The sequence below is a fragment of the Manis pentadactyla genome, chromosome 8 (genome assembly GCF_030020395.1).
Source record: "Manis pentadactyla isolate mManPen7 chromosome 8, mManPen7.hap1, whole genome shotgun sequence".
Classification (NCBI taxonomy): Eukaryota; Metazoa; Chordata; class Mammalia; order Pholidota; family Manidae; genus Manis; species Manis pentadactyla.
In genome coordinates this window covers 121,195,338-121,220,169 of record NC_080026.1, presented here as the reverse complement: position 1 = coordinate 121,220,169, position 24,832 = coordinate 121,195,338, and the positions used below count along the sequence as shown (strand labels likewise).

Genomic DNA, 24,832 nt, shown 5'->3' with positions numbered 1-24,832 from the left:
GCCTCTTTGTTAGTGGTGGGTGAGGAGCAAGTTTTGTGAACCATTTGTGGAGATGAATGTTTAGATTTATAGAATAGTAAGGGGTGCAGAGGGAGGCTGGGAGGTGGGGCTGCAGGGGAGGGAGCCTTGCTGTAGAAACAGAAGAGAAGAGGTGGATGGGGGGTGTCTGGAATGTAGGCAGATTGCCCAGAGGGGTCCTGGGAAGAAAGCATTACAGCCCAGACTCTCAGCCAAGTTTTAAACAGCATTCCGGAGCTGATCTTCAAAGCAGTGTTTGGTTGTGGGGGCAACTTGCTTTCATTGTGATGCCCTCACTAGAAGGGTAGTGCAGATTGCGAGGGATATAGGTCCAGAGATGGCCCAGGGTCAGCTAAACATTTTCCATCAGCATGTTTTGAAGTTTTTTAACTGAAGCAGAGGCTTTGACCTATTGCTTATAGGAGAGGGGAAAGCCTATGTTGCTGGTAAGATTTCTGTAGGGCAAACATGAGTGCCTGTTCTTTGCAGGACACTGTGCTAGGTGCTGGTGAGTAAGACATGGGAACCCCCCCACAGGTGGCTGTAACCTGAATTACAAGTGCCATTTTGTGGTGGGTGGTGGTGATGGTGGTGATGGGGGTGCGCACCTCTAAGGCCACACTTTCATCCTGGGGAACAGCAAGGAGGCCCTGGCTGTGTCTGACGGGGCAAGTGTGATTTGGAAGAACTAGTCACAGTGAGTCAGGATGCAGGGAATTCCCAGGTCTTAGTGCCAAAAGGCGAGTCTTGTCGCTCCAGGAATGTAAAGTGGTGGGTGATACTCCTTTGACCTCTGAGACTGGGTACGTTTTCTCTGCTGGGTAGTATGTTCTTATAGCTCTCTCTGCTTCCTCTGTTGCATCAGTCTTTTTGTGGAAGTGTAACTAATTGCAGGTTTGTCTTCCTTTCTAGATTGTAAGCCCCATCATGGCAGGGACTGTGTAGCATAGAGCTGTAACCACAGCGACCTGCACAGTACCTAGCAGCTGTCTATACCTTGGAACCCTGATTGCTTCATAGACATTTATTGGGTGAACAAATGAATTAATTTTGCTTGTGAGGCAGTCAGGGCTCTCGAAAATGAGCTGGCTTGGACAGAGTCACACCTTATATAGGGCTTGAGCCCAGGCTTCTTGTATGTCAGGCTACATGCTCCCTATAAAATGTGGTGCTGGGTAAGAATGTTCAGGACAAGTTCTCTCATTTGGCTCCTGTGGGTCTCTGGAACCAGGGCTGGTGTTGGAAGCACCTCGTTTCTTGCAGGCATCTCCTGGAAAGACAAAGTTGCAGATCTTCGGTTGAAAATGGCCGAGAGGAACGTGGTGTGGTTTGTGGTCACCGCCCTGGATGAGATTGCATGTGAGTGCGCTGGGGTCACTGCTGGGGCACACTACCCAGTTTCTCTCCTGGTTCCGTGGAATCTGTGTGTTCATGCCATTAAGCTTTCTGAGTGGCCAGGGAATAAACAGAAGGCTGTATCACCAAATGGGTATATGATACGCCATGCAGGATGAAGAAAGAATTACAGGGAGTTGGGGGTGGGGGTGTAGCTTTGCTCAGAGTAGTAGTACAGGGACTGAGTTAGATCTGTGGTGATGTCCACTTCTGGCCACTCTTGTTAGGACTGTGACACCCCTGCAGGAGGATGTGTCTTCCTAACATTTTGTGTCTGTCAACATTTGGTGTCTCCTTAGAGGTGTAGAAGTTGGATCACTTTTCCTTATACTTTCCCTGTAGTTCTTCAAGTTATTTGCAGTAAGAATGTTGTATAAATATTCTTACCTCAGGAAACTCAGTAACTGAAAATTCTTCATCAAGCTTTTTGATAAAATAGCAGTTCCTAAATCTTTAGACCTCAAGCAATTTGTTAAGTACCTTCTGTCATCTTCTAGAATGTGAAGGCATCTGGTTGAAACTTCCTGTCCTGTCTGTTGTTTTCTGACTGGATTTGACCCTGGGTAACTGAAAAGAGCCATTACGTTTTTATTTTCTTAGTAGAGAAAGAGACCCTGCTTGTTATATGTGTCCTCTCTCTTCAGTCCCTGACCCCAAAGCTTTGTCAGGTATCAGTGATAGTTGACACGTATGCCACGTATCAGTGAATTAGATCCCTATTTAACTTGTAACCTCAACATCAGAGGAAAAAAACATATACAGCAAATTTCTCCCCTTGATTATAGAAAAGACACATTCCTGTTGTAGAAAACCTAGAAAATGCAGAGGAAGTAGAAAGAAGAAAAAAACCACCTATAATCCTGTTACCTAGAGATAATCATGGTTCATACTCTGTGCATATGTAATTTTGTAGCTTGATTGTGTCAATGTGTCAGTATACTCTAAGCATATGTAAGCATAATTTTAAGTGAATATTAAATAACCTTCTCATATGGTTAGAGTGTAATTTATTTAAAACCAAGCTGCTAAGGATGACCTTTGGGTTATTTCCAATTTTTCCATGATTTTATTACAGTGCTGTCACCAAAATCTTGGTGCATCAGAAGTAGTGTTTTCGTTTCTGAGGATTTTCTTCTTCCCATTTCTGGTTGGCTTTTTTAGGGGTAGTATTAGTGGCTAGAGGATGTGTGTGTGGTAGGGCTCTGGGCCCATCTTGCCATTTACCTTCCAGAGAGGTTTATAGTGGTGTCTGAACACACCCATCCTGCCACGCCCTCATCAACCCCAGTACTGTCAGCTTTTGAAAAGTGCTAGTCTTTTCAAAAGTGAAAATTTAGCCTTTAGGCCATTATTTTAAATGGCTTTTTTGTACTCGGACCCTCCTGAGAGTGGGAGCAAGCACTGGGAGCTGGATACCCTGGGACCCCAGCTGGCCTCTCTGCTGCCCCTGTAGTTCCTGTCCACGCCCCCGGGCGCGGGCTGCAGGGGGTCTTCCGCCCAGCCTCGCCGGCCTGCCCACAGCTACCCCGGTGGGCTGCGGCTCGGGTTGCAATCACGGGCCTAAGCTCCGCTGACTCACTGCCTTTGTTCCTCTGCGGGGAAGCTCCGCCTCCACGGGGCTCTGACCCTAGTCAGGAGTAGTTCGTTTGGCCTTCCTTGTGGATGGGTCTCGGTTTTCCTACCCCAGGTCGTTTGTCTCAGAAGGGAGATAATGCTTGGCTTCTCCCCCTTTATTTGGGAGCATCGAAAGTTTTTCTGCAGCAAGGCCAGGCCTGGCAGGTCATCACTAGGCGGACCATTTCAACTCTTTGTTTGGAGAGCATTTCTCGTGTTTTCTGACTCTTCCATTCCTTTTTTGGGACAGCGATGTGGTGGCTTAAGAAACAGCTCTGGTGCCATCATTTGGCAGACATGAGCAACTGCAGCTCAAAGGTGGAATAGGAAGTAAGGGTCCCGGCCTTCCTGAGAGGTGCCGCCGATTCCTTCCCCAGCAGTCTGAGGCCCTTCTCTCCCCGTACGCACTACCCCTTAAAATCTCAGGTCAGGCAGGTGACAGGAGTTCTTGTTTTTGTTTGTTTAGGGCTGTTCAATCTCCGTGGATCAGATGTGGAGCACAATCCGGTATTTTTCTCCTATGCAGTTATAGGACTAGAGACGATCATGTGAGTGTTCGCTCCACACCCAAAAAGTCCCTCCACCACAGCTCCTCGGAGCCCCCGTCCCCCCTCCCTGGTGATGGCCCACCAGTCACTGCCTGACACCCCTTGCCTTCCTCCTGCTGTTACCTTTCCCACCTTTTTCCTCTCCCTTCTTGTTTGCCTTAACAGTAGGCATTTATTTATATTCCACCTCTCTTTTAATCCTCGAAAAGATTTGAAATCTGTGAAAGTATGTCTAGTATTATGAGATAAAAAAAATAACTAGGTGAGGACTTCAGAACAAAACCAGAGTGAGTTTCGTGTATAAAATTCCTGATGCAAAGTCTTGTTGAGTACATACATTTGATTCCAGGTTTTGTAGTAGCCATTGCAAAAGGATACATACATAGGCTCAGTTGTGCAGTCCTGGGTCTATAATGCAAATAAACAGTTAATTTAAAAGTCAGAAATTATATAGGAAAACCCCTTCAGTTGTGCCTTGTTGAACTGTCAGTTTATCTGTTAAAGCTTTGCTGTGGCTTTCCTGCCATTACTTTTCTATTTGGATGGTTTTCTTCATTCAGCTAACACATTTATTGAGTGCTAGGGTGAATGAGACAGACAGGGTCCCAGGTTAGAATTGGGGAGATGAGCATCTCCTCGGGATCCTGGCATATAAGTAGGCACTAGCTTTCAGTGGGATGGGTACGTGTGTTAGAGGAGGGGCTGACCTGAACTTGGGGGTCAGAGGAGACTCTGGGAAGCAGAGGTTAAGGGCACATATGAGTTACCTAGGTGAATGGGGGGGGATGGGTAAGAGGAATCTGAGCAGAGAGAACAGCGTTTACTGAGGCTCTGGACAGGAGAGAGCACAGCACATGCGGAGGACCTGGAGTGGTTCAGTGGTTCAGTGTGGTCGGAATGTGGAGTGTGAAGCCAGTAGGAGAGCAGGGGCCACATAAAAGAAGGCCTTGTAAGCCAAGTTCAGGAACTTGTCCTTTATCACAAGGATAATGGAACGCTAGTGAATTAATTTTTCACAGGGAAGCATATGATCAGGTTTGTAAATCATGAAGAATATTATGGCTATGGAGAATAGGATGGAAAGGGACAAGACTGGAGGTAGGGAGACCAGCAGAGAGATGGCAGTGGCATGAACCTGGGTGGTGACAAGGCAAGCCTTTGCTAAAGTTGGCTGTCCCAGGCCAAAGGTCCAAAGACCTTTGTGAAGAAGGAAGAAGGGACATCAAGGAGGACATTGTCCAGGTCCTGATGTGGGCAGCTAGGTGAATGGTGACAGCCTTTATGGGGACAGGGAGTACAGTTTGGAGAGGAGCATTTGGGAAAGAAATGGGGATGAAGGAGAAGCTGCTTGGTTTTGGTTTCAGAAGATGCATGTGTGTGGGTCCATGCTCTCACGCTCTCCATCATGTGCCCCCCTTTTCCTGTCACCTCACCTTTGGCCCTTCTGCAGGCTCTTCATTGATGGTGACCGCATAGGCACCCCCCATGTGAAGGAGCACCTGCTTTTTGACGTGGGCCTGGAAGCGGAATACAGAATCCAGGTGCTTCCCTACAAGTCCATCTTGAGCGAGCTCAAGGCCCTGTGTGCTGACCTCTCCCCAAGGGAGAAAGTGTGGGTCAGTGACAAGGCCAGCTATGCGGTGAGCGAGGCCATTCCCAAGGTTGGTACCCACACTGAGACCCATCCAAGTCCTGCCATATTCTAGCTCCTTTCCAGTTCTGGCAACATGCAGCTTTGTCTTTGAAGCAGAGCTTGACATGTGCAGGGTGAGACCTTTGGGCTGGAGTGCTGTTGAGAGTCTTAGGGCCCTTAGAACTCACTGAGTCCTGTGTTTTCTGAAGTGTGGCATGAGAGATGATTTATGTGGTACACATTAATACTTAGGCTGATTTAGCTGTATCAGCTAAAGTGTTTTAGTGCATACTAGAAAAAAAACATTTCTAGCATATGAGACCATGGTATAAAAATAATGTATTATGACAAAGTTGAACAAAGTAAGTTGATTTAAAGAATGGTCTAAAGAAAAGTTTTAAATAAGTAAGGTCCCAGGGTCTGGGGCGGCTGAGGTAAGAGTTGTGCAGGTGGTAGGAGAAGGCCTGGAGTTTGGGAATTACCACTCTACACATGCCCCTCCCCCACGACGTTTTTTAAAAAAATTAAGGTGTCATTGATATGCAATCACATAAACAACATTGTGGTTTCAACATTCACCCATATAATCAAGTCCCCCCAACCAACTCCATTGCAATCACTGTCCATCAGTGTAGTGAGATGCTATAGAGTCATTACTTGTCTTCTCTGTGCTATACTGCATTCCCTATGACTACCTGTATTGTGAGTGCTAATTATAGTGCACCTTAATCCCCTTCTCCCTCCCTCCCCACCTACCCTCCCCAGCCCCTTCCTTTGGTAACCACTAGTCCCTTCTTGGAGTCTGTGCGTCTGCTGCTGTTTTGTTCTTTCAGTTTTGCTGTTTTCATGCTCCACAAATGAAATAATTTGGTACTTATCTTTCTCCACCTGGCTTATTTCATTCAGCATTTAATACCCTCTAGCTCCATCCATGCTGTTGCAAATGGTAGGATTTGTTTTTTTTTATTGCTAAATAATATTCCGTTGTGTCTATATACCACATCTTTATCCATTCACCTACTGATGGACACTTAGGTTGCTCCCATATCTTGGCTATTGTAAATACTACTACAGTAAATACAGGGGTGCATGTATCTTTTTGAATCAGGGATCTTGTTTTCTTTCTTTCTTTTTTTAAATTAAGCTATCATTGATATACAATCTTATGAAGGTTTCACATGAGCAACATTGTGGTCACTACATTCACCCATATTATTGAGTCCTCCCCACACCTCACCAAAGTCAACTGTCCATCAGTATAGCATGATGCAGGGATCTTGTTTTCTTTGGGTAAATTCCTAGGAGTGGAATTCCTGGGTCTAGTGGTATTTCTATTTTTAGTTTGTTGAGGAACCTCCGTATTGCTTTCCATAATGGTTGAACCAATTTACTTTCCCACCAACAGTGTAGGAGGATTCTCCTTTCTCCACATCCTCACCAGCATTTGTTGTTTCTGGTCTTTTGGATGTTGGCCATCCAAGCTGGTGGGAGGTGATATCTCATTGTGGTTTTAATTTGCATTTCCTTGGTAATTAGCAATGTGGAGCATCTTTTCATGTGCCTGTTGGACATCTGAATTTCTTCTTTGAAGAAGTGTCTGTTCAGCTCCTCTGCCCATTTTTTAATTGGGTTATTTGTTTTTTGGGTGTTGAGGCATGTGAGTTCTTTAAATATTTTGGATGTTAACCCCTTATCGGATATGTTGTTTACAAATATATTCTCCCATACTGTAGGGTGCCTTTTTGTGCTGCTGGTGGTGTCCTTTGCTGTACAGAAGCTTTTTTGATGTAGTCCCATTTGCTTATTTTTGCCTTTGTTTCCCTTGCCTCAGGAGATGTGTTCAGGAAAAAATTGCTCAGGTTTTTATTCACAGAGAAAGACAATGAATGACTTACATTCAGGTCTTTGGTCGATTTTGAGTTTACTTTTGTGTGTGGGGTTAGACAATAATCAAGTTTCATTGTCTTACATGTAGCTCTCCAGTTTTGCCTACACTAGTGATTGAAGAGGCTGTCATTTTCCCATTGTATGTCCGTGGCTCCTTTATCATATATTAATTTGCCATATATGTGTGGGTTTGTATCTGGGCCCTCTATTCTGTTCCATTGATTTCCGAGTCTGTTCTTGGGCCAGTACCAAATTGTTTTGATTATTGTGACTTTGTAGTTAGGGAGCTTGAAGTTAGGGAGCATAATCCCCCCCAGCTTTGTTCTTCCTTTTCAGAATTGCTTTGGCTATTCAGGGTCTTTTGTGGTTCCAGGTGAATTTTAGAGCTATTTGTTCTAGTTTGTTGAAGAATGCTATTAGTATTTTGATAGGGATTGCATTGAATCTATAGATTACTTTAGGCAGGATGGCCATTTTGACAGTATTAATTCTTCCCATCCACGAACACAGGATGTATTTCCATTATTGGTGTCTTTAATTTCTCTCATGAGTGTCTTGTAGTTTTCAGGGTATAGGTCTTTCACCTCCTTGGTTAGGTTTATTCCCAGGTATTTTATTCTTTTGATGCAATTGTAAATTGAATTGTTTTCCTGATTTCTCTTTCTGTTAGTTCATTGTTAGTATATAGGAATGCAACAGATTTCTGTGTATTAATTTTATATCCTGCAACTTTGCTGAATTCAGATATTAGTTCTAGTAGTTTTTGGGTGGATTCTTTAGTGTTTTTTATGTACAATATCATGTCATCTGCAAACAATGACAGTTTAACTTCTTCCTTACCATGCCTTTTATTTCTTTGTGTTGTCTGATTGCTGTGGCTATGACCTCTAGAACTATGTTGAGTAAAAGTGGGGAGAGTAGGCATCCTTGTCTTGTTGCCTGTCTTAGTGTAAAAGCTTTCAGCTTTTTGCTGTAAGTATGATGTTGGCTGCCCCACTACATTTTGTATGTAAGAATAGTGGCCCAGAGTTGGCTTTGGAAGTTGGGAACTTGACAGAGGTCAAATGATAATGATAGCCCTGTTCTTTACTGAGCCCCTGCTGGGGTGGTAAGCAGCTGATACCTGTCCCCAAATTTTAATTAGGGCTTGGGGCACAACTCGAATCCAAGCCACCTTGGATGTGTTTACACTGTCCTGCCCTTTGACTAGCCCAGTGATATTCTGTTTTGTCCTTTGAGCAGTGGCCATCCTGGGAAGAGCCCAGGTCTGGCCCTGTAGACCTGGCTTGTCATCGTACCCCTGCTGCTCTCACACTGTCTGCTACTGAGTTACTTAGAGCTTTACTTCTTGACCTAAGTGGGCACCACACCTGCACTCTCTGTTTCATGAGGGGCGCATATGTGAGAGAGAATAGGAGGGTGGATTGAGTGACAGCTGTTTGAGAAGCTCTGTAGAAGTGCAAGGTGATACTAGATCACCCTCCCTGTAACACAGGGCTGGATTCTGACTTGTTCTCAAATCGGAAATGGTCTTCCCCAGCCCTTTAAGATCAGGCCATGGGTAATAGTGACATGTGGTCCCTGACAAGAGGAAGGAAGGAGCTTGGCCACTCCGTTACCAGTCTTGTGCTTCCCTTCACAGAGGGAAAAAGCCTTCTTGAAGCAGAAAGAAAGGGATTATTTCAGTCAAGCTTTGATCTGTTAGTTAATTCTGACTATTGATCATGGAGGCTTGAAAAGCCTTATCTTGCTGATGGCCAGCAGCCAGCAGTCTCAAACAGCTAGAGAAGTGGGGGATTGAAAGCCATGTTTGATGTACTGTGTCTTTTTGGAAGAGCTCAAGCCCCCTGTCATGCTCAAAGTCACGCACCAAAAGGTGCAGGTCTTTGATTCCCACGGCACAGCTGGGTGGGTCCCGAGTGGAAACTCTTCAGATGATTTGTCTGAAGTGTGATGTGCTGGGTGAAGAGGTGATTGCCTTTGTCTTGGCTGAGTGGAGCCAGGCTTGCTTCACCACGCTACTGCCCTTTGCCCCTAGGATCATCGCTGTTGTATGCCGTACACTCCCATCTGCATCGCCAAAGCTGTGAAGAATCCTGCTGAATCTGAGGGCATGAGGCAAGCTCATGTGAGTAAAGCAGCCTGTGCAGAAGGGATGGATGGTGGTCAGAAGGCCCAGCCCCTCACCTGCTGTCAGAACTTTTCTGAGCCTTCCCACATTAATTACAGAATGGAATAAAATGTACGGTGAGCTAGAACATACCACACAGGAAAAGATATTGATGATGATTATGATAATGATGGTGGTGGTGATGATGGTGATGGCAGTGATGGTGATGATGGTGATAGTGATGGTGATAATGACAGCGATGGTGGTGATGGTGGTGACGGTGATTGTGATGATGGTGATGGTGGTGGTGGTGGTGGTGATGGCAGTGATAGTGATGGTGATCATGATGGTGGTGATGGTGATGTGGTGGTGGTGATGGTGATGGTGATGATGATAGGTTTGATGATGATTTTTCCTAGAAAGATTTGGGGCCCAGAGATGGCTTTTGACAGTGGTCTGTCCTTCCTGCCCCTGCAGGACAGTAGTGAACCCACTGAGGGATTTGCCCAAGCTCTGAGGCAGGCCCTTTCTAATTGTGTCGAGCTATGGTACAGCAGAGGAGGCCTTTCCCTTGCAGTGGGAATCGCTGCACACTTGTTCACAGCAGTGTCTGCCTATAAAACCCTGAGTGCTGATGGCTGGGCCCTGTAGGTGCAGCTCTCAGGATCCCATTAGGGCTGGGCTCTGATTCTGCCCATCTGATTTTCAGTAATAACTTTATAATGTCTCCTTTGTTTACACAGATTAAAGATGCTGTTGCCCTCTGTGAACTCTTTAACTGGCTGGAGAAAGAGGTTGGTTCTCAGTCTTTGTTTAATACATGGATATAGATTATTCAGAAATAATCAACATGTGGTTCTAACTGTGGCACCCTCCATGTTCTGGTGACTGTGAGGTCTAAGATTTGATTCGATTTCAGTACTTTTCTTTTTTTTTTTTTTTTTCAGTACTTTTCTTTTAATAGTTCATTCTGGAAATTTGGTGTGTGTGTGTGTATTTAAAAATTCTTTAATTTTTAAATCAGCAGATCCTTTGTGGGTTAAAGAAGTGTTGTATAACTAAGTAGAATTTCAGTATAAGGAAAAATAACCCTCTTGATAATTAAGACAGGCTAATTGTACTAAGATAGATGAATCTTTGTATACATTTTGAACTTCAATTTCAGCCATAAAACTTTTTGTATTGAATTGACTTATAGCCATTAATTTCTTGCCCTTTCACTCTGGATAGTTTATAGGAGGGTGATTTCTTTATGCTTTTATTAGCAGTATCATGTTCCCTTTAAATATTTTATTAAAAACTCTTTTAAAACAGCTTAAATTGGAAAAAGAATGTCAGCCAGTATAACTATTTTTTTCCCTCTTGCAATTGTTCATCATCTGCGTACATCATTTTTTAATTGTAAATCATTTTTACAAATCCATCAGATAGGATTCTGTATTTTTTTTCCACATAATGTCATAGTGTGTGTGTTTTCCATGTGCCCTGAGGCCTTAAAAGAAATGTTCCAAATGGAGACTGCATTTAGTGATTTGACTGACATCCATATTCCTCCTATTTTCAAATGTTTAGATCTTTTTTTTTTGCTATTACCAATAACTCTGTAATATTTTTGCCTTTATCTTTTTGTAATTTATTTAGGGTAACTTCCTTAGGATGATATTCTAGGAGGAGATGCTTTTGGATTTTTAAACTTAGATGTATTAAGTTTTGGGAGGTTTCAAGGTATAATACTAAGGCAAAATAGTTGAGTGGAAAATTAAATGAATAGAAACCCCTGTACTTAAGATAGCTTTGGTGGGAGCCTTTGGAGATTCCCTCCTTATTAAAGATGAGACATCAACTGTGACTTCTAGACTGAACATTTGGGACATGGGAATTGAGGAAAAAGCAAGTTTTTAATGTATACCCTTTAATATGTATGAAATACATGAATTTATCAAAGCAGATGATTTATAAGCAACTTCCTTATAGGTACCTAAAGGTGGTGTAACAGAGATCTCAGCTGCTGACAAAGCTGAGGAATTTCGTAGGTAAGGATGCATCTGGGGTCCCCAAAGCCTTGTTGCTCACTTCCTTGGTGAGTTAAATGACGCTGGGAGGGCCCTGATTCTTGTCACCATAAAAACCTCTAAGCCTTTCTTCTCTATGTCTTTCTGTTCCAGGCAGCAGGCTGACTTTGTGGACCTGAGCTTCCCAACGATTTCCAGTACGGGACCCAATGGCGCCATCATTCACTACGCGTAAGGCATGCGGAGTAACACGCTGCCTGGCCTTGCTGCCACTTTGTGCAGGCGCCTGAGCAGGGGAGAGAAATTATTTCACCAGAGGCTCAGTGCCCACCTCCGTGTGTCTGTTGAGACCATTCTTATGTAAGAAATAAAACCTCTGAAGTCTTATTTGGAGTGGGCACTGGAGTGGTTCCAAACCTCTGGCTTTTGAGTGCCTCCTCTGTGCCAAAAAAAATATCACCAGGTTTGGATGGGGATATAATCAGCACTCTCTCTTTCCTCCCCATGGTCTTGAAACCTGGCATCCCAGCTTGTGGAGTTTTTACCAGATGACCTATAAGAGCCTGTGGACCCACAGAGCTGAGTGTACCTGCACTGTGACAAGAGGGGCACATGCAGTAGGTTTAAGGACTGATAGATCTGCCCATGGCCATGGTGGAGATGGAACTAGGCTTGGTCATTGGGCTTCAGCTTCAGCTTCACCCAGTTAAATGGTTTTGCTTTTTGTTGGGCATTTTGAGTTCTTTGTTCCCCATCTGTGATGTGCACGATCAGTGAGAAAACGCTTGGTCTATCTCACTGTGCTGTAGTTGGGCACAGTGTTCCCCCAACCCTGCTTTTTGATAATCGCTTTTAGAATTTTTAGTCTTGGGGAAAATTTTGATGCTGTGTGTTAGAAACAGATACAGATGTGATTTATTGTGGGCTCACATTAATGCTTCTGTTCCCACATTAAAATATCAAAAGGACTTTAGTTTTTATGTTATGTTTAACTCAGATGATGAGTTTCTTGGCTGGATATTCTCCTACAGTTTTGCATGTAATTAACACATTAAAAAATTTCAGATCAAGGTGGGAGAAACTTGCTTCTACTTTGTTGTTTCTTCATTGTGGGCTTCTGGAAGCCTGTTCAGAGGCAGGCACTGGAGTGGTTCTGTGTCTGGTTGTCTGTTTAGTGGTGTGGCTTGAGTGGCTACTGACACCCTTATTGCTGAGGAGGGGGTGGTGCCTGGGAGTGAAGGAGAGCCACCCACAGTGGCAAGGTGGAGCTTGGAATACTCATCCCTTCTAGCATTTTCCACTGCAGTTATATTGTCTGGAAGAAGGCATGGGGGAATTAGACCACTTTGTAAAAATACTTATTGTTAATTTGAAAAAAGAACCCTGGCATGAGAACATTATGATCCACTCCTTTTCCCAGCAAAAATCCCTTTAGTTTTTCTCCCAAATTAAGACCTGCACCTCTTACCTCTCTGGTGATCTGGAAAGCAAATGGGGAGGCACCTGATGTGGTCAGGACCGAGGAAGGGGCATGGAGGCTGAGGCAGGGGCCTGGGACCCCCATACCCAGAGACAAAGGACTCCAGGCTGCCCTCTTCCCAGTTCCCTGGACTCTAGCCTGGTCCTATTGCATCTATTGATTTTTTTAAAAATAATATATAAATTATTTTTACATATTATTTCATTAACATGTTTTTTCCCCAGTCACAAATGGAGGTAGATATAAAGAAATACATTATTATTCTTTCTCTTGAGCTATTTATCTAGTTGGGAAGATAGATTGACTGGGTCTTTGAATAATAGAAGATTAATACTGGTTGGAATTAATTTATTGGGTAACTTTTAATTTTGATATAATTTCAGACTTACGTAAGTTATAAGAATAGTATAAGGAACTCTTGTATTCCCTCCTCCTGGATTCAGCAAGTGTTTACTTTTATGGAATAATTAATTTTTAATTAATTTTCTTAGGCCAGTCCCTGAGACGAATAGGACCTTGTCGCTAGATGAGGTGTACCTCATTGACTCGGGTGCTCAGTACAAGTAAGTGGACTGGGGCTGCTGCAGAACTTGCCTCTGCTGAGTCAGGCCTTTTGTGTAGCGGGGAGCCGGACTCCAGCCGAGAGTGCTCATCTGGTAATCTCATTCTGTGCCAGCTACTAATGGAATCCTTCTGTATCTTGTCCTTTTTTTCAACCCCTAGTTGAAAAAAAAAGATTGTTTGATAGAAATGTTTAGTCCTTGGCTAGAAGTTGTTAAATACTAAATAAATAACTGAAAGCAAGCTTTCAAAGCCATTGGGAAGTCTACCCCAGCCCATAAGAACTGCCTGCTCCCTCCTTGGACCTTGTGAAGTAAGGGATTAATTGTGGATGAATGAATGAGAAATGAGGGTTGCCTCTGAATTTCTGATTTCCTATGTTCATGTGTTGTCGCTCTCACAACTGTCCTTTAGAATCATTTCTCAGAGGAGAGCCAAGATTTTGGTTGGTTCTTGATGTGCAGCCCATGAGAAGGAGCTGGAATAGGCATCTGCATTAAGAGAGTGGGAGGAAGGCTTTTGAAAGGTCCACTCCCTGCCACATATGGGCCTGTGGCTAATGGAGAGCCTAATTATTAAGAGAGCTCAACCAGCCCACAGCCCAGCCTTGGGACGCATATGTTGGTATTAATAATAACAGCCTAGAGCTTAGGGTATTGGGATTGCTTGGGTAATAGCGTAAACTTAGGTTCATTTCTAAATTTTAGCAGGATTCCGGAAGTTATCCCTTGTACGTCGTAGGTGTGGATTAGGATGTTCTAAGAGATGCTTTTGGGTATTTTTAGGGTCCATAAACCCTTGCTGTCCTGATAGGAGGAATTGGAGTTTGGCCTTTTGCTAGAACAGGCTCTTACTTTGTCCTGCCTCTCATTCCCAACCCAGGGATGGTGTCTCCCATTGCAGACCGGGAATAAGTGTGTCAGGGCCTGGCTGAGATCATTCCCACTACATCAGGCCATCCTCACATTCACACTTTGTCTCACTTAATTTTTTATAACAGCTTTATTGAGATAAAAGTCACATACTGTATGATTTACCCACTTAACATAATGTCTTCAAGGTTCATCTATGCTGTAGCCTGTATCAGTACATCTTTCCATTTTATTACTGAATAAGATTCCATTGTGTGAGTAATTTCACTTTTCATCTATTCATCAGTTGATGGACATTTAGGTTGTTTCCGCTTTTTGAGTGTTACAAATAATGCTTCTAGGAATGTTTGTGTATAAACATACGTTTTCAATTCTTTGAGCATTTACCTAGGCATGGAATTGCTGGGTCATATGGTAACTCCGTGTTTAAGTTTTTAAGGAATTGCAAATTACTTTCCAAAGTGGCTGAACTGTTTTCATGTCCACCAGCAGGGCATGAGGGTTTTAATTTCTCCACATTTTTGCCTGTTTCATAATTGAGCAAAAGCTTATTTTAACTGAAAAATAATTTGTCCTTTCTTTTGGAAAGGGATGGAACCACAGATGTGACACGGACGATGCATTTTGGGACTCCTACAGACTATGAGAAGGTAAATGTAGAGCAGAATACTCAGGAGGCCCCCTCTGCTTTCTTAAGGAGAACATTGCTTTTATGAAAAGGGATTGTATAGATAAGTGAAAATTATATGTGGGATAGTAAAATAGCTCATTACTATGGAATCAGGCTTATGTGCTTCATGACATCCATTTAATTAATTATTGGAGAAATGTAAAAAGCATTCTGTCTGCTGAAGTCAAAGAAGCTGAGATTCAAGTCTAAGCACTTTGGATGTCTCTTGAATCAGGAAAATGTCTTTGGGGATGGGAATGGGCTAGTGAAATGCATGCTTTTTACAGTGTCTGGGTTTGATTCTGAAAGCCACCCTCCTTTTTTCAAGTTCATTATTCCTGTTTATACACTTGACTCCCTAGGAGCCCTGTGAAATGATATACACTGCTCAGTCTCTGGTCAATGGCATGGAAAGGAGGAAATGGCTGTGAGGTGGAGAGATGTGTAGCAGGAGCCTGGAGACTGGGCTTCAGATCTTCTCTGCTGTTAACTGGCTCTGTGACTTTGAACAAAGCACTTAGACACATCCATAAAGATGGGGTGAAAGTTCAGGCCTACAGGGCTGGTTGTGAAAGTCCCATGAGCCCAAAAAGCCCCTGGATCATAGTCACTGCCCAGTGAATGTTGGTTGAGGCTCTGAGTGAATCTATTTTTCCAGCTCTTTTTGGAAGATTATCCAAGGAAGAGGGTTTTATGTGATGCAGTGGGGCACATTTCATAGCTTTGGCCCCTTGCTCATCTGTTTGTAGAAACTCAGAGGAGTTTGACATTGGGTCCAAGTACCTTTTGTGTGTGTGACTCTTGTGCTGTGTGAACAGCTCCAGACCAGATTGAAGAATGTGGGGTTTAGCCCCAACTCTGCACCTGACTGGCAACTACTAACCTTGTAGACAGCACTCTCTTGTCTGGGTGGTAGGGAAGGCCCCTGAGGATACCCTGAGGAAAGGTGATCAGCAGCATAGATGGGAAGCAGGACTGCCTGGCTCTGAGGTCAGATGCTGCCACTTAGGAGCTGCACCACCTGGCTAGCAATTAATCTCTGTAAAGTGAGGATGACAGTAGTGCCTCTCTCATGAAGTATGGGATTAAATGAGCAGTGCTTGGCATAGAGGAAGAGCTCAGTAAATGTTAGCTAGTGTCATCAGCACTTTTTATTACTTTTCCCAGGCTTTATAAGGCTCACATAACATATGGCATGTCAGACTGTTCATTATAATGCAAAGACCTTGTGGTTGTGTTTCTGATAGTTCTTTTATAATATTTAATTTCAAGATTTTCTGGAAAGTTGGTCCTGTGGACAAGTTTTTTTTTTCCACCAGATATTTTTTCTTTTTACTCTGATTTTCTCTGTGGCATTGCTAAAAGACCCTCAGAGGCTGGATTCTCTGAACTATCAGGAAAGGGCATGACTAAAGCTTCTGTCCCTATTCTCAAACATGCCCCCTGTGTTTTCTTTGGCAGGAATGCTTCACATATGTCCTCAAGGGCCACATAGCTGTGAGTGCAGCCATTTTCCCAACTGGAACCAAAGGTAAGTGGTTCCTTCTGTCATATGACAGGCTTTTCTGGTTTAGGCATCAAGTGTGACTAAGTTTGAGTGGAAGAACAAGTCCTCCCCTTGCAGTATCAGCCCCAGACCCCTTCAGTTCCAGCCAGCGCAAGTGGGGGTCCTGCATGGATGGAGTGAGTCTTCTGGACTCACTGAATCAGCTCAGAGGGCTTTCCAGGGAGCCAAGCTTAGGACTGGGCCCAGTGTCAGCTGTGTACCTCTCCCCTGACCACTTATGGTATTGGGGGTACAGGCAGGTGGCTCCCAGGAGGGGCCAGCTGGGAATGAAGGCCTTGGTCCAAGTGAAAGCTGGTGCAGCTTCCTGTCTGCCCTTCAGGGCTGGGCTAGTGCCTCCTTTCAGGACCCATAGTGGGACTCATTTTACTGGGAACTGGACTTTCGATGTGTACCTCCTTGCTTGAGGACTGGTGGGTGGAACATTGGACTTTGGAATTGACAAGACCTGGGCCTTGGACCTGCTTAGACTGGGCCTGCACTCATCTCTCTGGGCACCAGTTTTCTCATCTGTCATGCCTGCCTGCCTGCCTGCCTGCCTGCAGTCTGGTGAGAATCTCATCTTTGTAGTTCTGAAACCTAAGGGTCCTGGAGCTGGGAAGTTAAAGTCCTTGTCGTCAACACCCTCACTGGCTGCAGTTCAGCCCCTTTCTGGCTTCCTGGACGAATGATCCTGTAGCTTCAGACTGGCTTATGACTGGCTGGGGAGCTGCCCTCCTTGAGAATGCTGATTGTTAGAAAATTCTTCTTTGTACCAGGTTGAAATCTGAAGTCGCCAGCAACTTTTACCCACTCATTTCTGATCCACCTTCTGGAGACATACATAATAAATCGAATCTCTAAAGTGCTTTGCAAATGGAAAAATGCTGTACAGATATCATCAAGTGGTTCTTTGTGTGTCTTTCAGGCCACTTGCTCGACTCCTTTGCCCGCTCAGCTTTGTGGGACTCTGGTCTGGATTACCTGCATGGAACGGGACATGGTGTTGGGTCTTTTCTGAACGTTCATGAGGGTCCTTGTGGCATTAGCTATAAAACATTCTCTGATGAGCCCTTGGAGGCGGGCATGATTGTCACTGATGGTAGGTGTCTCCCACTTAGAAGGCGTGCATGGGTCCTCCAGCCTTCCTGAAACCTTTTGATGTTTCTTATATTTAATTATTTTAAAGTAAATTGGAAATTATTTTTCCTTGCTGTCACCTTGAACTAAACAACAGTAATCTTCTATGAATATAAAAGTGATATATATTCATTTTAGAAAAAGTGAGGCTGTGTACAGTGTATAGAAAACAATGAAAATTATTTGTGATCCAGCCTCCCAGGGAAAACATTACTTAATATTTTGATATGTTAGCTTTTGGTCTTTTATTTATGTAGATATATATTTTTTAATCATTCAGATTATACAAACATATTGTCTGTATTCTACCTTCTTAACATACTGCCTTTTCCCATGTCATTACCAAATCTCTGTGGATGTATTTTAATGCCTGTATCAGTTATATCTTATGGATAGCATCATGATTTATTTGATGGATCCTATTGTACTTCATACCCAGTAGCCAGTTTTCAGGAACTTCAGAATCTTTCTGTACCTCATGTGCCTTTAAGAAGTGGCCACGTGGGAGAAGGAGGCATCTCTGGGCTCTAAGTGGCCTAAACCCTTCACCTATTTCTCCTCCCCTTTTGTAGCAGGGCTGTGTGTACATCTTCCCGTGGGCTGCTTCTCATTTTGGGGTTTGGTTTGTTGTAGAGCCAGGCTATTATGAAGATGGGGCTTTTGGAATTCGCATTGAAAATGTTGTCCTGGTGGTTCCTGTGAAGACTAAGGTGAGTAATTATGTATTTACTTATCTTTAAAATGTCCTTATTCCTTAATAGGGGAAGATGAAGACTTTTTCCTTTGGCTAAGAGTGTGCCATTCTGGGGCCAAAGTGGAGCTTGCCTCCTCTGAGTTTGGGGACTGTCCTAGAGATCACTGCCTTCTGCAAAGCCTGAAAGTCTTTAGTGAACTAGACACAGAAATGGAATTCATGGAGCCCAGGCAGGCCCCTGTTTGATGTGATTTGGAGCTCGTTTACCCAGAGGCAGCATCTTGTCATGAAGCCTCCTCTGCTACGTGGGTGCCTGTTTAAAGGCCCCTCTCAGACCCTGAATCACAATCTGTAGGGCTGGGGCCTGGAACCTGTATTTTCACAGCTGATGCCCCAGATGCTTTGAATGAGGTAAAGCTGAGTTTAACCGATGGGTCAGGCCCCACAGGCAGGTAATAAGACAGGTGTGTTGCACGCTGGAAGACAGGTGTTTCACCTTCTCCCCACCACTGTTACCAAGAGATCACGGGGAAAATGCTGCTGGGCTTTGCCTAGAAGACTTGCTTGTTATTCCTGCATGGGTGACTATGGAACTCGAAAAGTTGGAGGTTAGTGGCTTCCTAAGTCTGCAAGGAGGTTGACTGTAGGGATCTGCTCTTGGCTTCTACACTGAAGTCACTCTTGAGAGTGGCCTCATGTCACTCCCAAAGGCCCTGTCCAGAACAGAGATGCAGCATGCTCTTGTGTGCACCAGCCATTCCATACTACACAGAGTGGACAAACCTGTTGCCTGTCACCTGACGAGCCTGGCTGGGTCAAGGCAGACTGCAGAGTTGACTGTTAAAAAAGTGTTTTTGGGGATTTGTGCCCCAGCAGAGTCTTGAGAACCAAAACTGGAGATGTCCCTGAGCCCGGACACCCCCACACCCTGCCCCTCCTTCCTTTCCATCGTAGTGGACATTAGCCTTGTGGACTCGCCGCAGGAGCCAGCCTCTTGGCACCCTTCGTTGGGCTCTACCTGATGGCACAGGGACAATGCTTGGGAAGCAGCATCAGCTGTGTTCATCATGCCCCTTGTGCTTTTTAAAAATTGTGACCTGTTACACCTGGCTTGGAGGGGCAGTCATGTCTGGTGGGAATGAGGCGGCTCATCAAGGTAGTGGAGTAAAAGCTTCTGTTTCTTCTTTCTCTGACAGTATAACTTCAATAACCGGGGAAGCCTGACCTTTGAACCTCTAACTTTGGTTCCGATACAGACCAAAATGATAAATGTGGATTCTCTTACAGACAGAGAGGTAATGAGGGAGTCTGGGGGTAGGGCAGAAGTGGGAGTGGGGTGGAGAGCTGTCATGCATTCTTTACTCAGTTCTTACTTGTAACTTAAGAAGTCTGGCCCAGTGGAGTCTGAAACTCCTAGGTCTCCTGAGGAATATAAATATTTTTCCTACATTTTTTTGGCCTCCAGGTAGAGATGGTTCTGCTTCCCCTAGCACTTGGGGCTGTAGGGATTCATAGGGGGCATAGTGTGCCTTTCCGGGAGAGAAGGAGCCATGGCTGCAGTGAGGGATGTTTAGCAAACAATAGGCTGTGTGTCTTCCCTGTGAAAAGCCACATGGGTGGTGGGGCCTGTTGGCCATTGCACGTTGGCCATTGTTTTCTTGTGTTACATGAAATATTAAGGAGATGAGAAGCAAAACCTATTACCATATTCCTAGCTGTCACACAGACAGCGAGAGAGGTGGTTATCTCTTATTCTGGTCACTCTGGGCCATGAAACCTTCACAAAGCCAGGATCACAAGAGTGCTCACCTGTCAAGCTCAGAGGCTTACACATCTTGAAATCCCTTCAAATCCTATGGTGGGTCCCAGTGCCCACGAGACCAGGTGAGGAGGCAGGCCCTGAGACCTGGAGTAAGGCTTGAGGGACTAAGGTCAGAGCAGAGACAAGGGTCAACAACAGGATAGGAACAGACAAAATGGTTCCCAAGCCTGGAAGAGAGGTCAGAAGCCAGGAAGCAGATTTCAAAGGCAGGTGGTCGGGAGTCCTGGCAAAAAGCAAACGACTGATAGGAACCAAAAGCAGGACGAGTGTGGTGGGTTGCTCTAGGAATAAATTTTTGTTACCCAAGGCAGCCGCTGTCCTTGCCCCAGGGACCATCGAGTGCCTTTTGAGGCAAGAGTGGATTCTTGCTGGGGCCCACTTGGCCTTGTGCTTGGCAGTAGAGGAAAGGGCTTCCGAGGCCTGAGGAGCTGACAGGATGGGCTTGTCCAGCTTACAGGTGGGTGGCAGGAAGGCCTTCTCACTTCCTGGTTAGCTCTCCTCTCCTCTATGCTTGGGCACCCCTCCCTGACCGTCAGTGCCCTTGACCAGCCAAACAGTCCCACTCGTAGCACCTAACCTGCTGATGCTGGTTTATTTCGCCTGCAGCTGGGTGCTGGGCAGGAAGCTCAGCCTGTCAGCTGCACAGGGCCAGGCGTGTCTCTTCAGCAGGAAGTTCCCGCTAGCACTGCACATCACCTCCAGCCCCCACAGGGAGTGGCCTGGGTGAAAGGGGACAAGAAGTCACCCTGCACAGATTTTTTTGCCCCATGGGAGCCAGTGTCTCTTGTAGTGGCCTCGGGCATAGCCTCCAAGGGTCTTAGCCAGGGCCTGTCTGGTAGGCAGTCACTTGACACTCTTGGGAGCCCAAGGCTGTGGTGTCTTACCACTTCTAGGTCACACAGTCCTTGTTGTCCCCATAAAGTGCTAATCAGGAGGTGTTTCTCTCATATGACATTTCACTTTATCCAGGGAAATAGTGCACAAGGAAGGGTAAGTGAGGCCATTTTTCCTGTGGGAAACAGTTTTAGTTTCCTGTCATGGGACACAGACCGGTAGGCCTTCTGGTCCAGTCGGTCATCACTACCTTGCATGCCCAAACCGCTGAACTGTTGTTCTTGCAAACCATGTCAGGGCAGAAAATACCTCCTTACCCTCAGGTCATAAGGAGGTTTCTCCAAATAACAGTAGACAGGTAACATACCAAGCAGCACACATTTATTACCTCAGCAGGAGAGTCCCAATCCCATGTGGCACTTCATAAATGTGGGGCTTTGTTCTGTCTGAAGGCACAGCAACACCCCACAACAGTATTCTGTCCGTTGGGCTTTTAAAAGATCTGGTTATTGCCCGTTACCATCTCCCACACAGACTGTCTTAACAGTCACTCCAGGGACTTCTGGGTTGGGTCTGCATTCCCATCGTTGGTCACCAGAGGACCTTGGTTGGAGGTGAGCATGGGCAGCTGCAGCCTGTCAGGGCCTTTGGAATGTTGCTCCGCTCCGCTGAGGGCTGAGGCCACCCCCACTTCCTCCCTCCCCTCAACCAAACCGGCCTTGGGACTTTCGCTGTGGCCCCAGGACTGGCTGCTGCCAGCAGCTGTCGTCTTTACTTTTGAGCTGCATTGCAGTCGTGCCTGGCCTTCCCTGTTGACACGTAGCGGTTTGCTTGCTTTTGAGACCCACTTTCACTCTCCCCCAGCTCCCAGCAGGGCTTGGTCAGCTCTTACTGGGTGAGGGTAAGCCTGGCTGGGTTAGAGCCAGTTGGCAACACCACTGCATCCTGCCCATCTTGGCCCCTCAGTTGGGCTCTGGTACCTGGTCCACATCACGGTCCCTGATGCTTTTGTAACACCACCACCTCCCCAAGTGGCGTTTGGCTTGTTGCAGCCACGCTAGCTGCACCAGCGGTGCCTCAGCAGAGTTGCTGCAACCTCACAGTCACAGGACTTGGTGGTCTTGGCCGGCCCGTTTGGTCAGCATTTTCAGTGGGTACAGGGTTGGAAACAGCCTGTTGGCGGGAGGCTTCCCAGCAGTCCAAGGGCTGTTTTTCAGAGAGACTCCCTGTGTCTCCCCAGGATGGCTCAGGTGTAAGGGAATGAGGCCATATGGGTGGGTGCAGGGGCTCCCTAGCCCCCTGCTCCATCCCTCTTGTCATGGCCTGTAGGTATGGCTTCCAGGAGTCCTGTCAGGACGAATACCTGGTCACAGGTGACTGTGCACTCAGGGAGGCCCGAAGCTATGACTTGCCACCAGTATTTACGGTTCCCTCACAGTCATTGCCAGTGCACATGCCGTGGACAATTCCAGGTGCATTTTCACCATAATCAGTGTGGCCTCTTCTATTTTCAGGGAAATAGAACACAAGGCAGTCGTTTGTCCATGAGCAGGGCGCAGGGGTTTTGTACTCGTCTACTCTACCTTCTGGTCCCCCCATGTGCCTCTGTGGCCCTCGATAGAGGTGGGATGGTGAATGCCACCTCTGTCTTTCTTCCCTCTTGTAGTGCGACTGGCTCAACAGTTACCACCTGACCTGCAGGGACGTGATCGGGAAGGAATTGCAGAAACAGGGCCGCCAGGAGGCTCTCGAGTGGCTCATCAGAGAGACACAACCCATCTCCAAACAGCATTAGTGCCTCCCTGGTCTTTGTTTTTGTAAAATGCTCTGGGGAAAGGAAGAAACCTGGCAGACCCCTGACATCTTTCCCCATTCCTCTCTTTCTTTTTTACCTCCCCTTTTTACTTTTAGACTCTAAGAAGAACTGAACATCTTCTTGTCCTCTTTGGTATATTCTTGCAAGAAGAACTGAACATCTTCTTGTCCTCTTTGGTATATTCTTGCAAGAAGAACTGAACATATTCTTGTCCTCTTTGGTATTTTCTTGCAAACATTTGATCTTTTATGGTTTTTTTAATTACTGAGAATGAGCCAAGAATAAAATTGCTGCACCAGAGGGAAGGGTCCTCATAAAGCCGAACACTCAGGGGAGATGCCCCAAGCAGCCACAGTGAGTTCTCTGGCCAGTGATGGTGAAACTTTGAGTGCTTGGTGCCAGGCAAGTTCAGGTGCTAGTACATTATTCATGATCACCTTAATGCTTGTGAGACTGTATTTATGATCAATGAATAAAATGTCTAAATGTGCTTTGTCTCAGCTGTCTCTGTCCTTGGCACTGTCCACTCTGCATGTTAGGAGAGCTCATCACAGAGTTGGTGGCTTGTGAGGCAGATGGTTTCTAGGTGGAAAGTCCCCTGACCTCCCTGCATTTTTTCTGACTTAACTGAAGTCTCTTTTTCTTTTCTGCAGCAAACCTAGTATTTTGGTGAGTATTTTTATTAACAGTTTTTCTCTGATTTTAAAATACGTCATTGATATACAAAAAGACAACAAAACACTGTAATGTGGAAAGTGAGCCTTCCATGATCCCCCCCCCCATGGCAGATGTTGACATCACAGCACAGCACCACAGCTTTTTGCTTGTAGATAGCTTGTGTCAAGTGCCTGGACTCCCTATTCTTGGACTTTCTCTTGATTGGCACATGTGGGACAAGCCTGAGGGGTGCCAGATCTGATGTCCCTGCGACCTCATACCACTATGGTTGGGGACGGGAAAACAGACTTCGTCATCCCATGGCTGGGTTATCTCAGGCCTGGGCTACACTGTCTCCCTGGGTTTCCCAGAGGGTTGAATCCCACTTGCCCACCATGGTAAGTTTTTCAGTAACATGCCCTTTATTTTCTTCCTTCCCTTCTGTGTCTTGCTTTCCCTTCTCCTGCCAGCATTTGCTGGGGCTGTCTACCCAGTAAACCATGTGCATGAAAATCCTTATTGTAAGGTCTGCTTCTTTAGGAACTCGACCTAAGATGTACCCTGGAGATAACCACTGTTATCTGCTCTACATTTTCACCAATTTCTATCGATGTATGAAGCATTTAGTAACATACAGAATCAGTATGTATAAAAGAATGTACACGCACACACACACCACATGCCCAAACATTGGGTCATTCTGTATATATTACGCAATTTGCTTTTTTTAAGTTGGCAGTACATTCAAGTTATATTTCCATATTCATACATATAGATCTAATTATTTTTAATGACCATAGGCGATCTCATTGTATGGCTTTGTTCTTTTCAAAATTAATCTCATTAAATCTTAAATCATACCTTGGACTTGGATGGCTTTGAAAGATGAATACAGATAAGCATGCCTGGCAATGCCTGTTGATTTCTCCAACTGGCAGGGCAGAAAGTGGAATGAACTAAGCTTCTAAATAAATCATCAAAAAAAAGGTTGGATGTAAAAATGGGCATTACTCTGAATTTATGGACTACAGGGCCGGTGGTTGTTTCTTGTGTGCTCACTGTATCCCCTCGTGAAGTTTTATGTACAAGGTAGTGAGGAGTCCAAGGTAGTGAGTGTCTTCAAAGAATGTTTACTGATAGGGTATTTTTACTGATAAATTTACTGAGCCTAATTGACAGAGTGCCTAACAAATTTTCCAGTGTTTCCAGTGCCCCTCCTCTCTTTTCTCTCCAGGCTAATTGATTCCAAGTGCTATGTCAGAGAAGGCAGGACACACGGCTAGTTCTCAGGTTATATTTTAAGACGGCCTCACAATAAAAGGATGTATTTTGATTCACCAAAGATTAAATTCTTGAGTGATTTTAGTTCACACTTGTCCATATTTCTAACACGTTCCATAGGATTGGACTTAAAAGAAGTTTCTCCTTAAATGATAGGACAGATTAATCATGTTCTCATCTCTTATTCCTCTGGAAGTTGAAGGACCTCTCTGTTAGACCATCATCTCCTCTGATACTGCCAAGGT

The 24,832-nt window shown here is 45.1% G+C and overlaps 1 protein-coding gene across 5 annotated transcripts in view; it reads left to right on the top strand.

Annotated features, from left to right (window-relative positions):
• The window catches only part of XPNPEP1 (X-prolyl aminopeptidase 1), a 50,503-nt gene extending 27,364 nt beyond the window's left edge, over positions 1 to 23,139 (top strand). For 3 of the 5 annotated variants that reach the window (XM_036898609.2, XM_057506305.1, XM_057506307.1), the window contains 14 exons: positions 1,282 to 1,377; positions 3,494 to 3,575; positions 5,026 to 5,236; positions 9,134 to 9,223; positions 9,949 to 9,999; positions 11,180 to 11,238; positions 11,371 to 11,448; positions 13,189 to 13,260; positions 14,720 to 14,780; positions 16,262 to 16,331; positions 17,272 to 17,445; positions 18,117 to 18,193; positions 19,374 to 19,472; positions 22,500 to 23,139. In XM_036898609.2, the coding sequence (XP_036754504.2) occupies positions 1,282 to 1,377; positions 3,494 to 3,575; positions 5,026 to 5,236; positions 9,134 to 9,223; positions 9,949 to 9,999; positions 11,180 to 11,238; positions 11,371 to 11,448; positions 13,189 to 13,260; positions 14,720 to 14,780; positions 16,262 to 16,331; positions 17,272 to 17,445; positions 18,117 to 18,193; positions 19,374 to 19,472; positions 22,500 to 22,628 (1,349 nt within the window). In that variant the 3' untranslated portion in view covers positions 22,629 to 23,139. The remainder of the gene's footprint in view (positions 1 to 1,281; positions 1,378 to 3,493; positions 3,576 to 5,025; positions 5,237 to 9,133; positions 9,224 to 9,948; positions 10,000 to 11,179; positions 11,239 to 11,370; positions 11,449 to 13,188; positions 13,261 to 14,719; positions 14,781 to 16,261; positions 16,332 to 17,271; positions 17,446 to 18,116; positions 18,194 to 19,373; positions 19,473 to 22,499) is intronic. The other 2 variants (XM_036898612.2, XM_057506306.1) reach the window with 2 other exon arrangements.
• Positions 23,140 to 24,832: the final 1,693 nt, after the last annotated feature.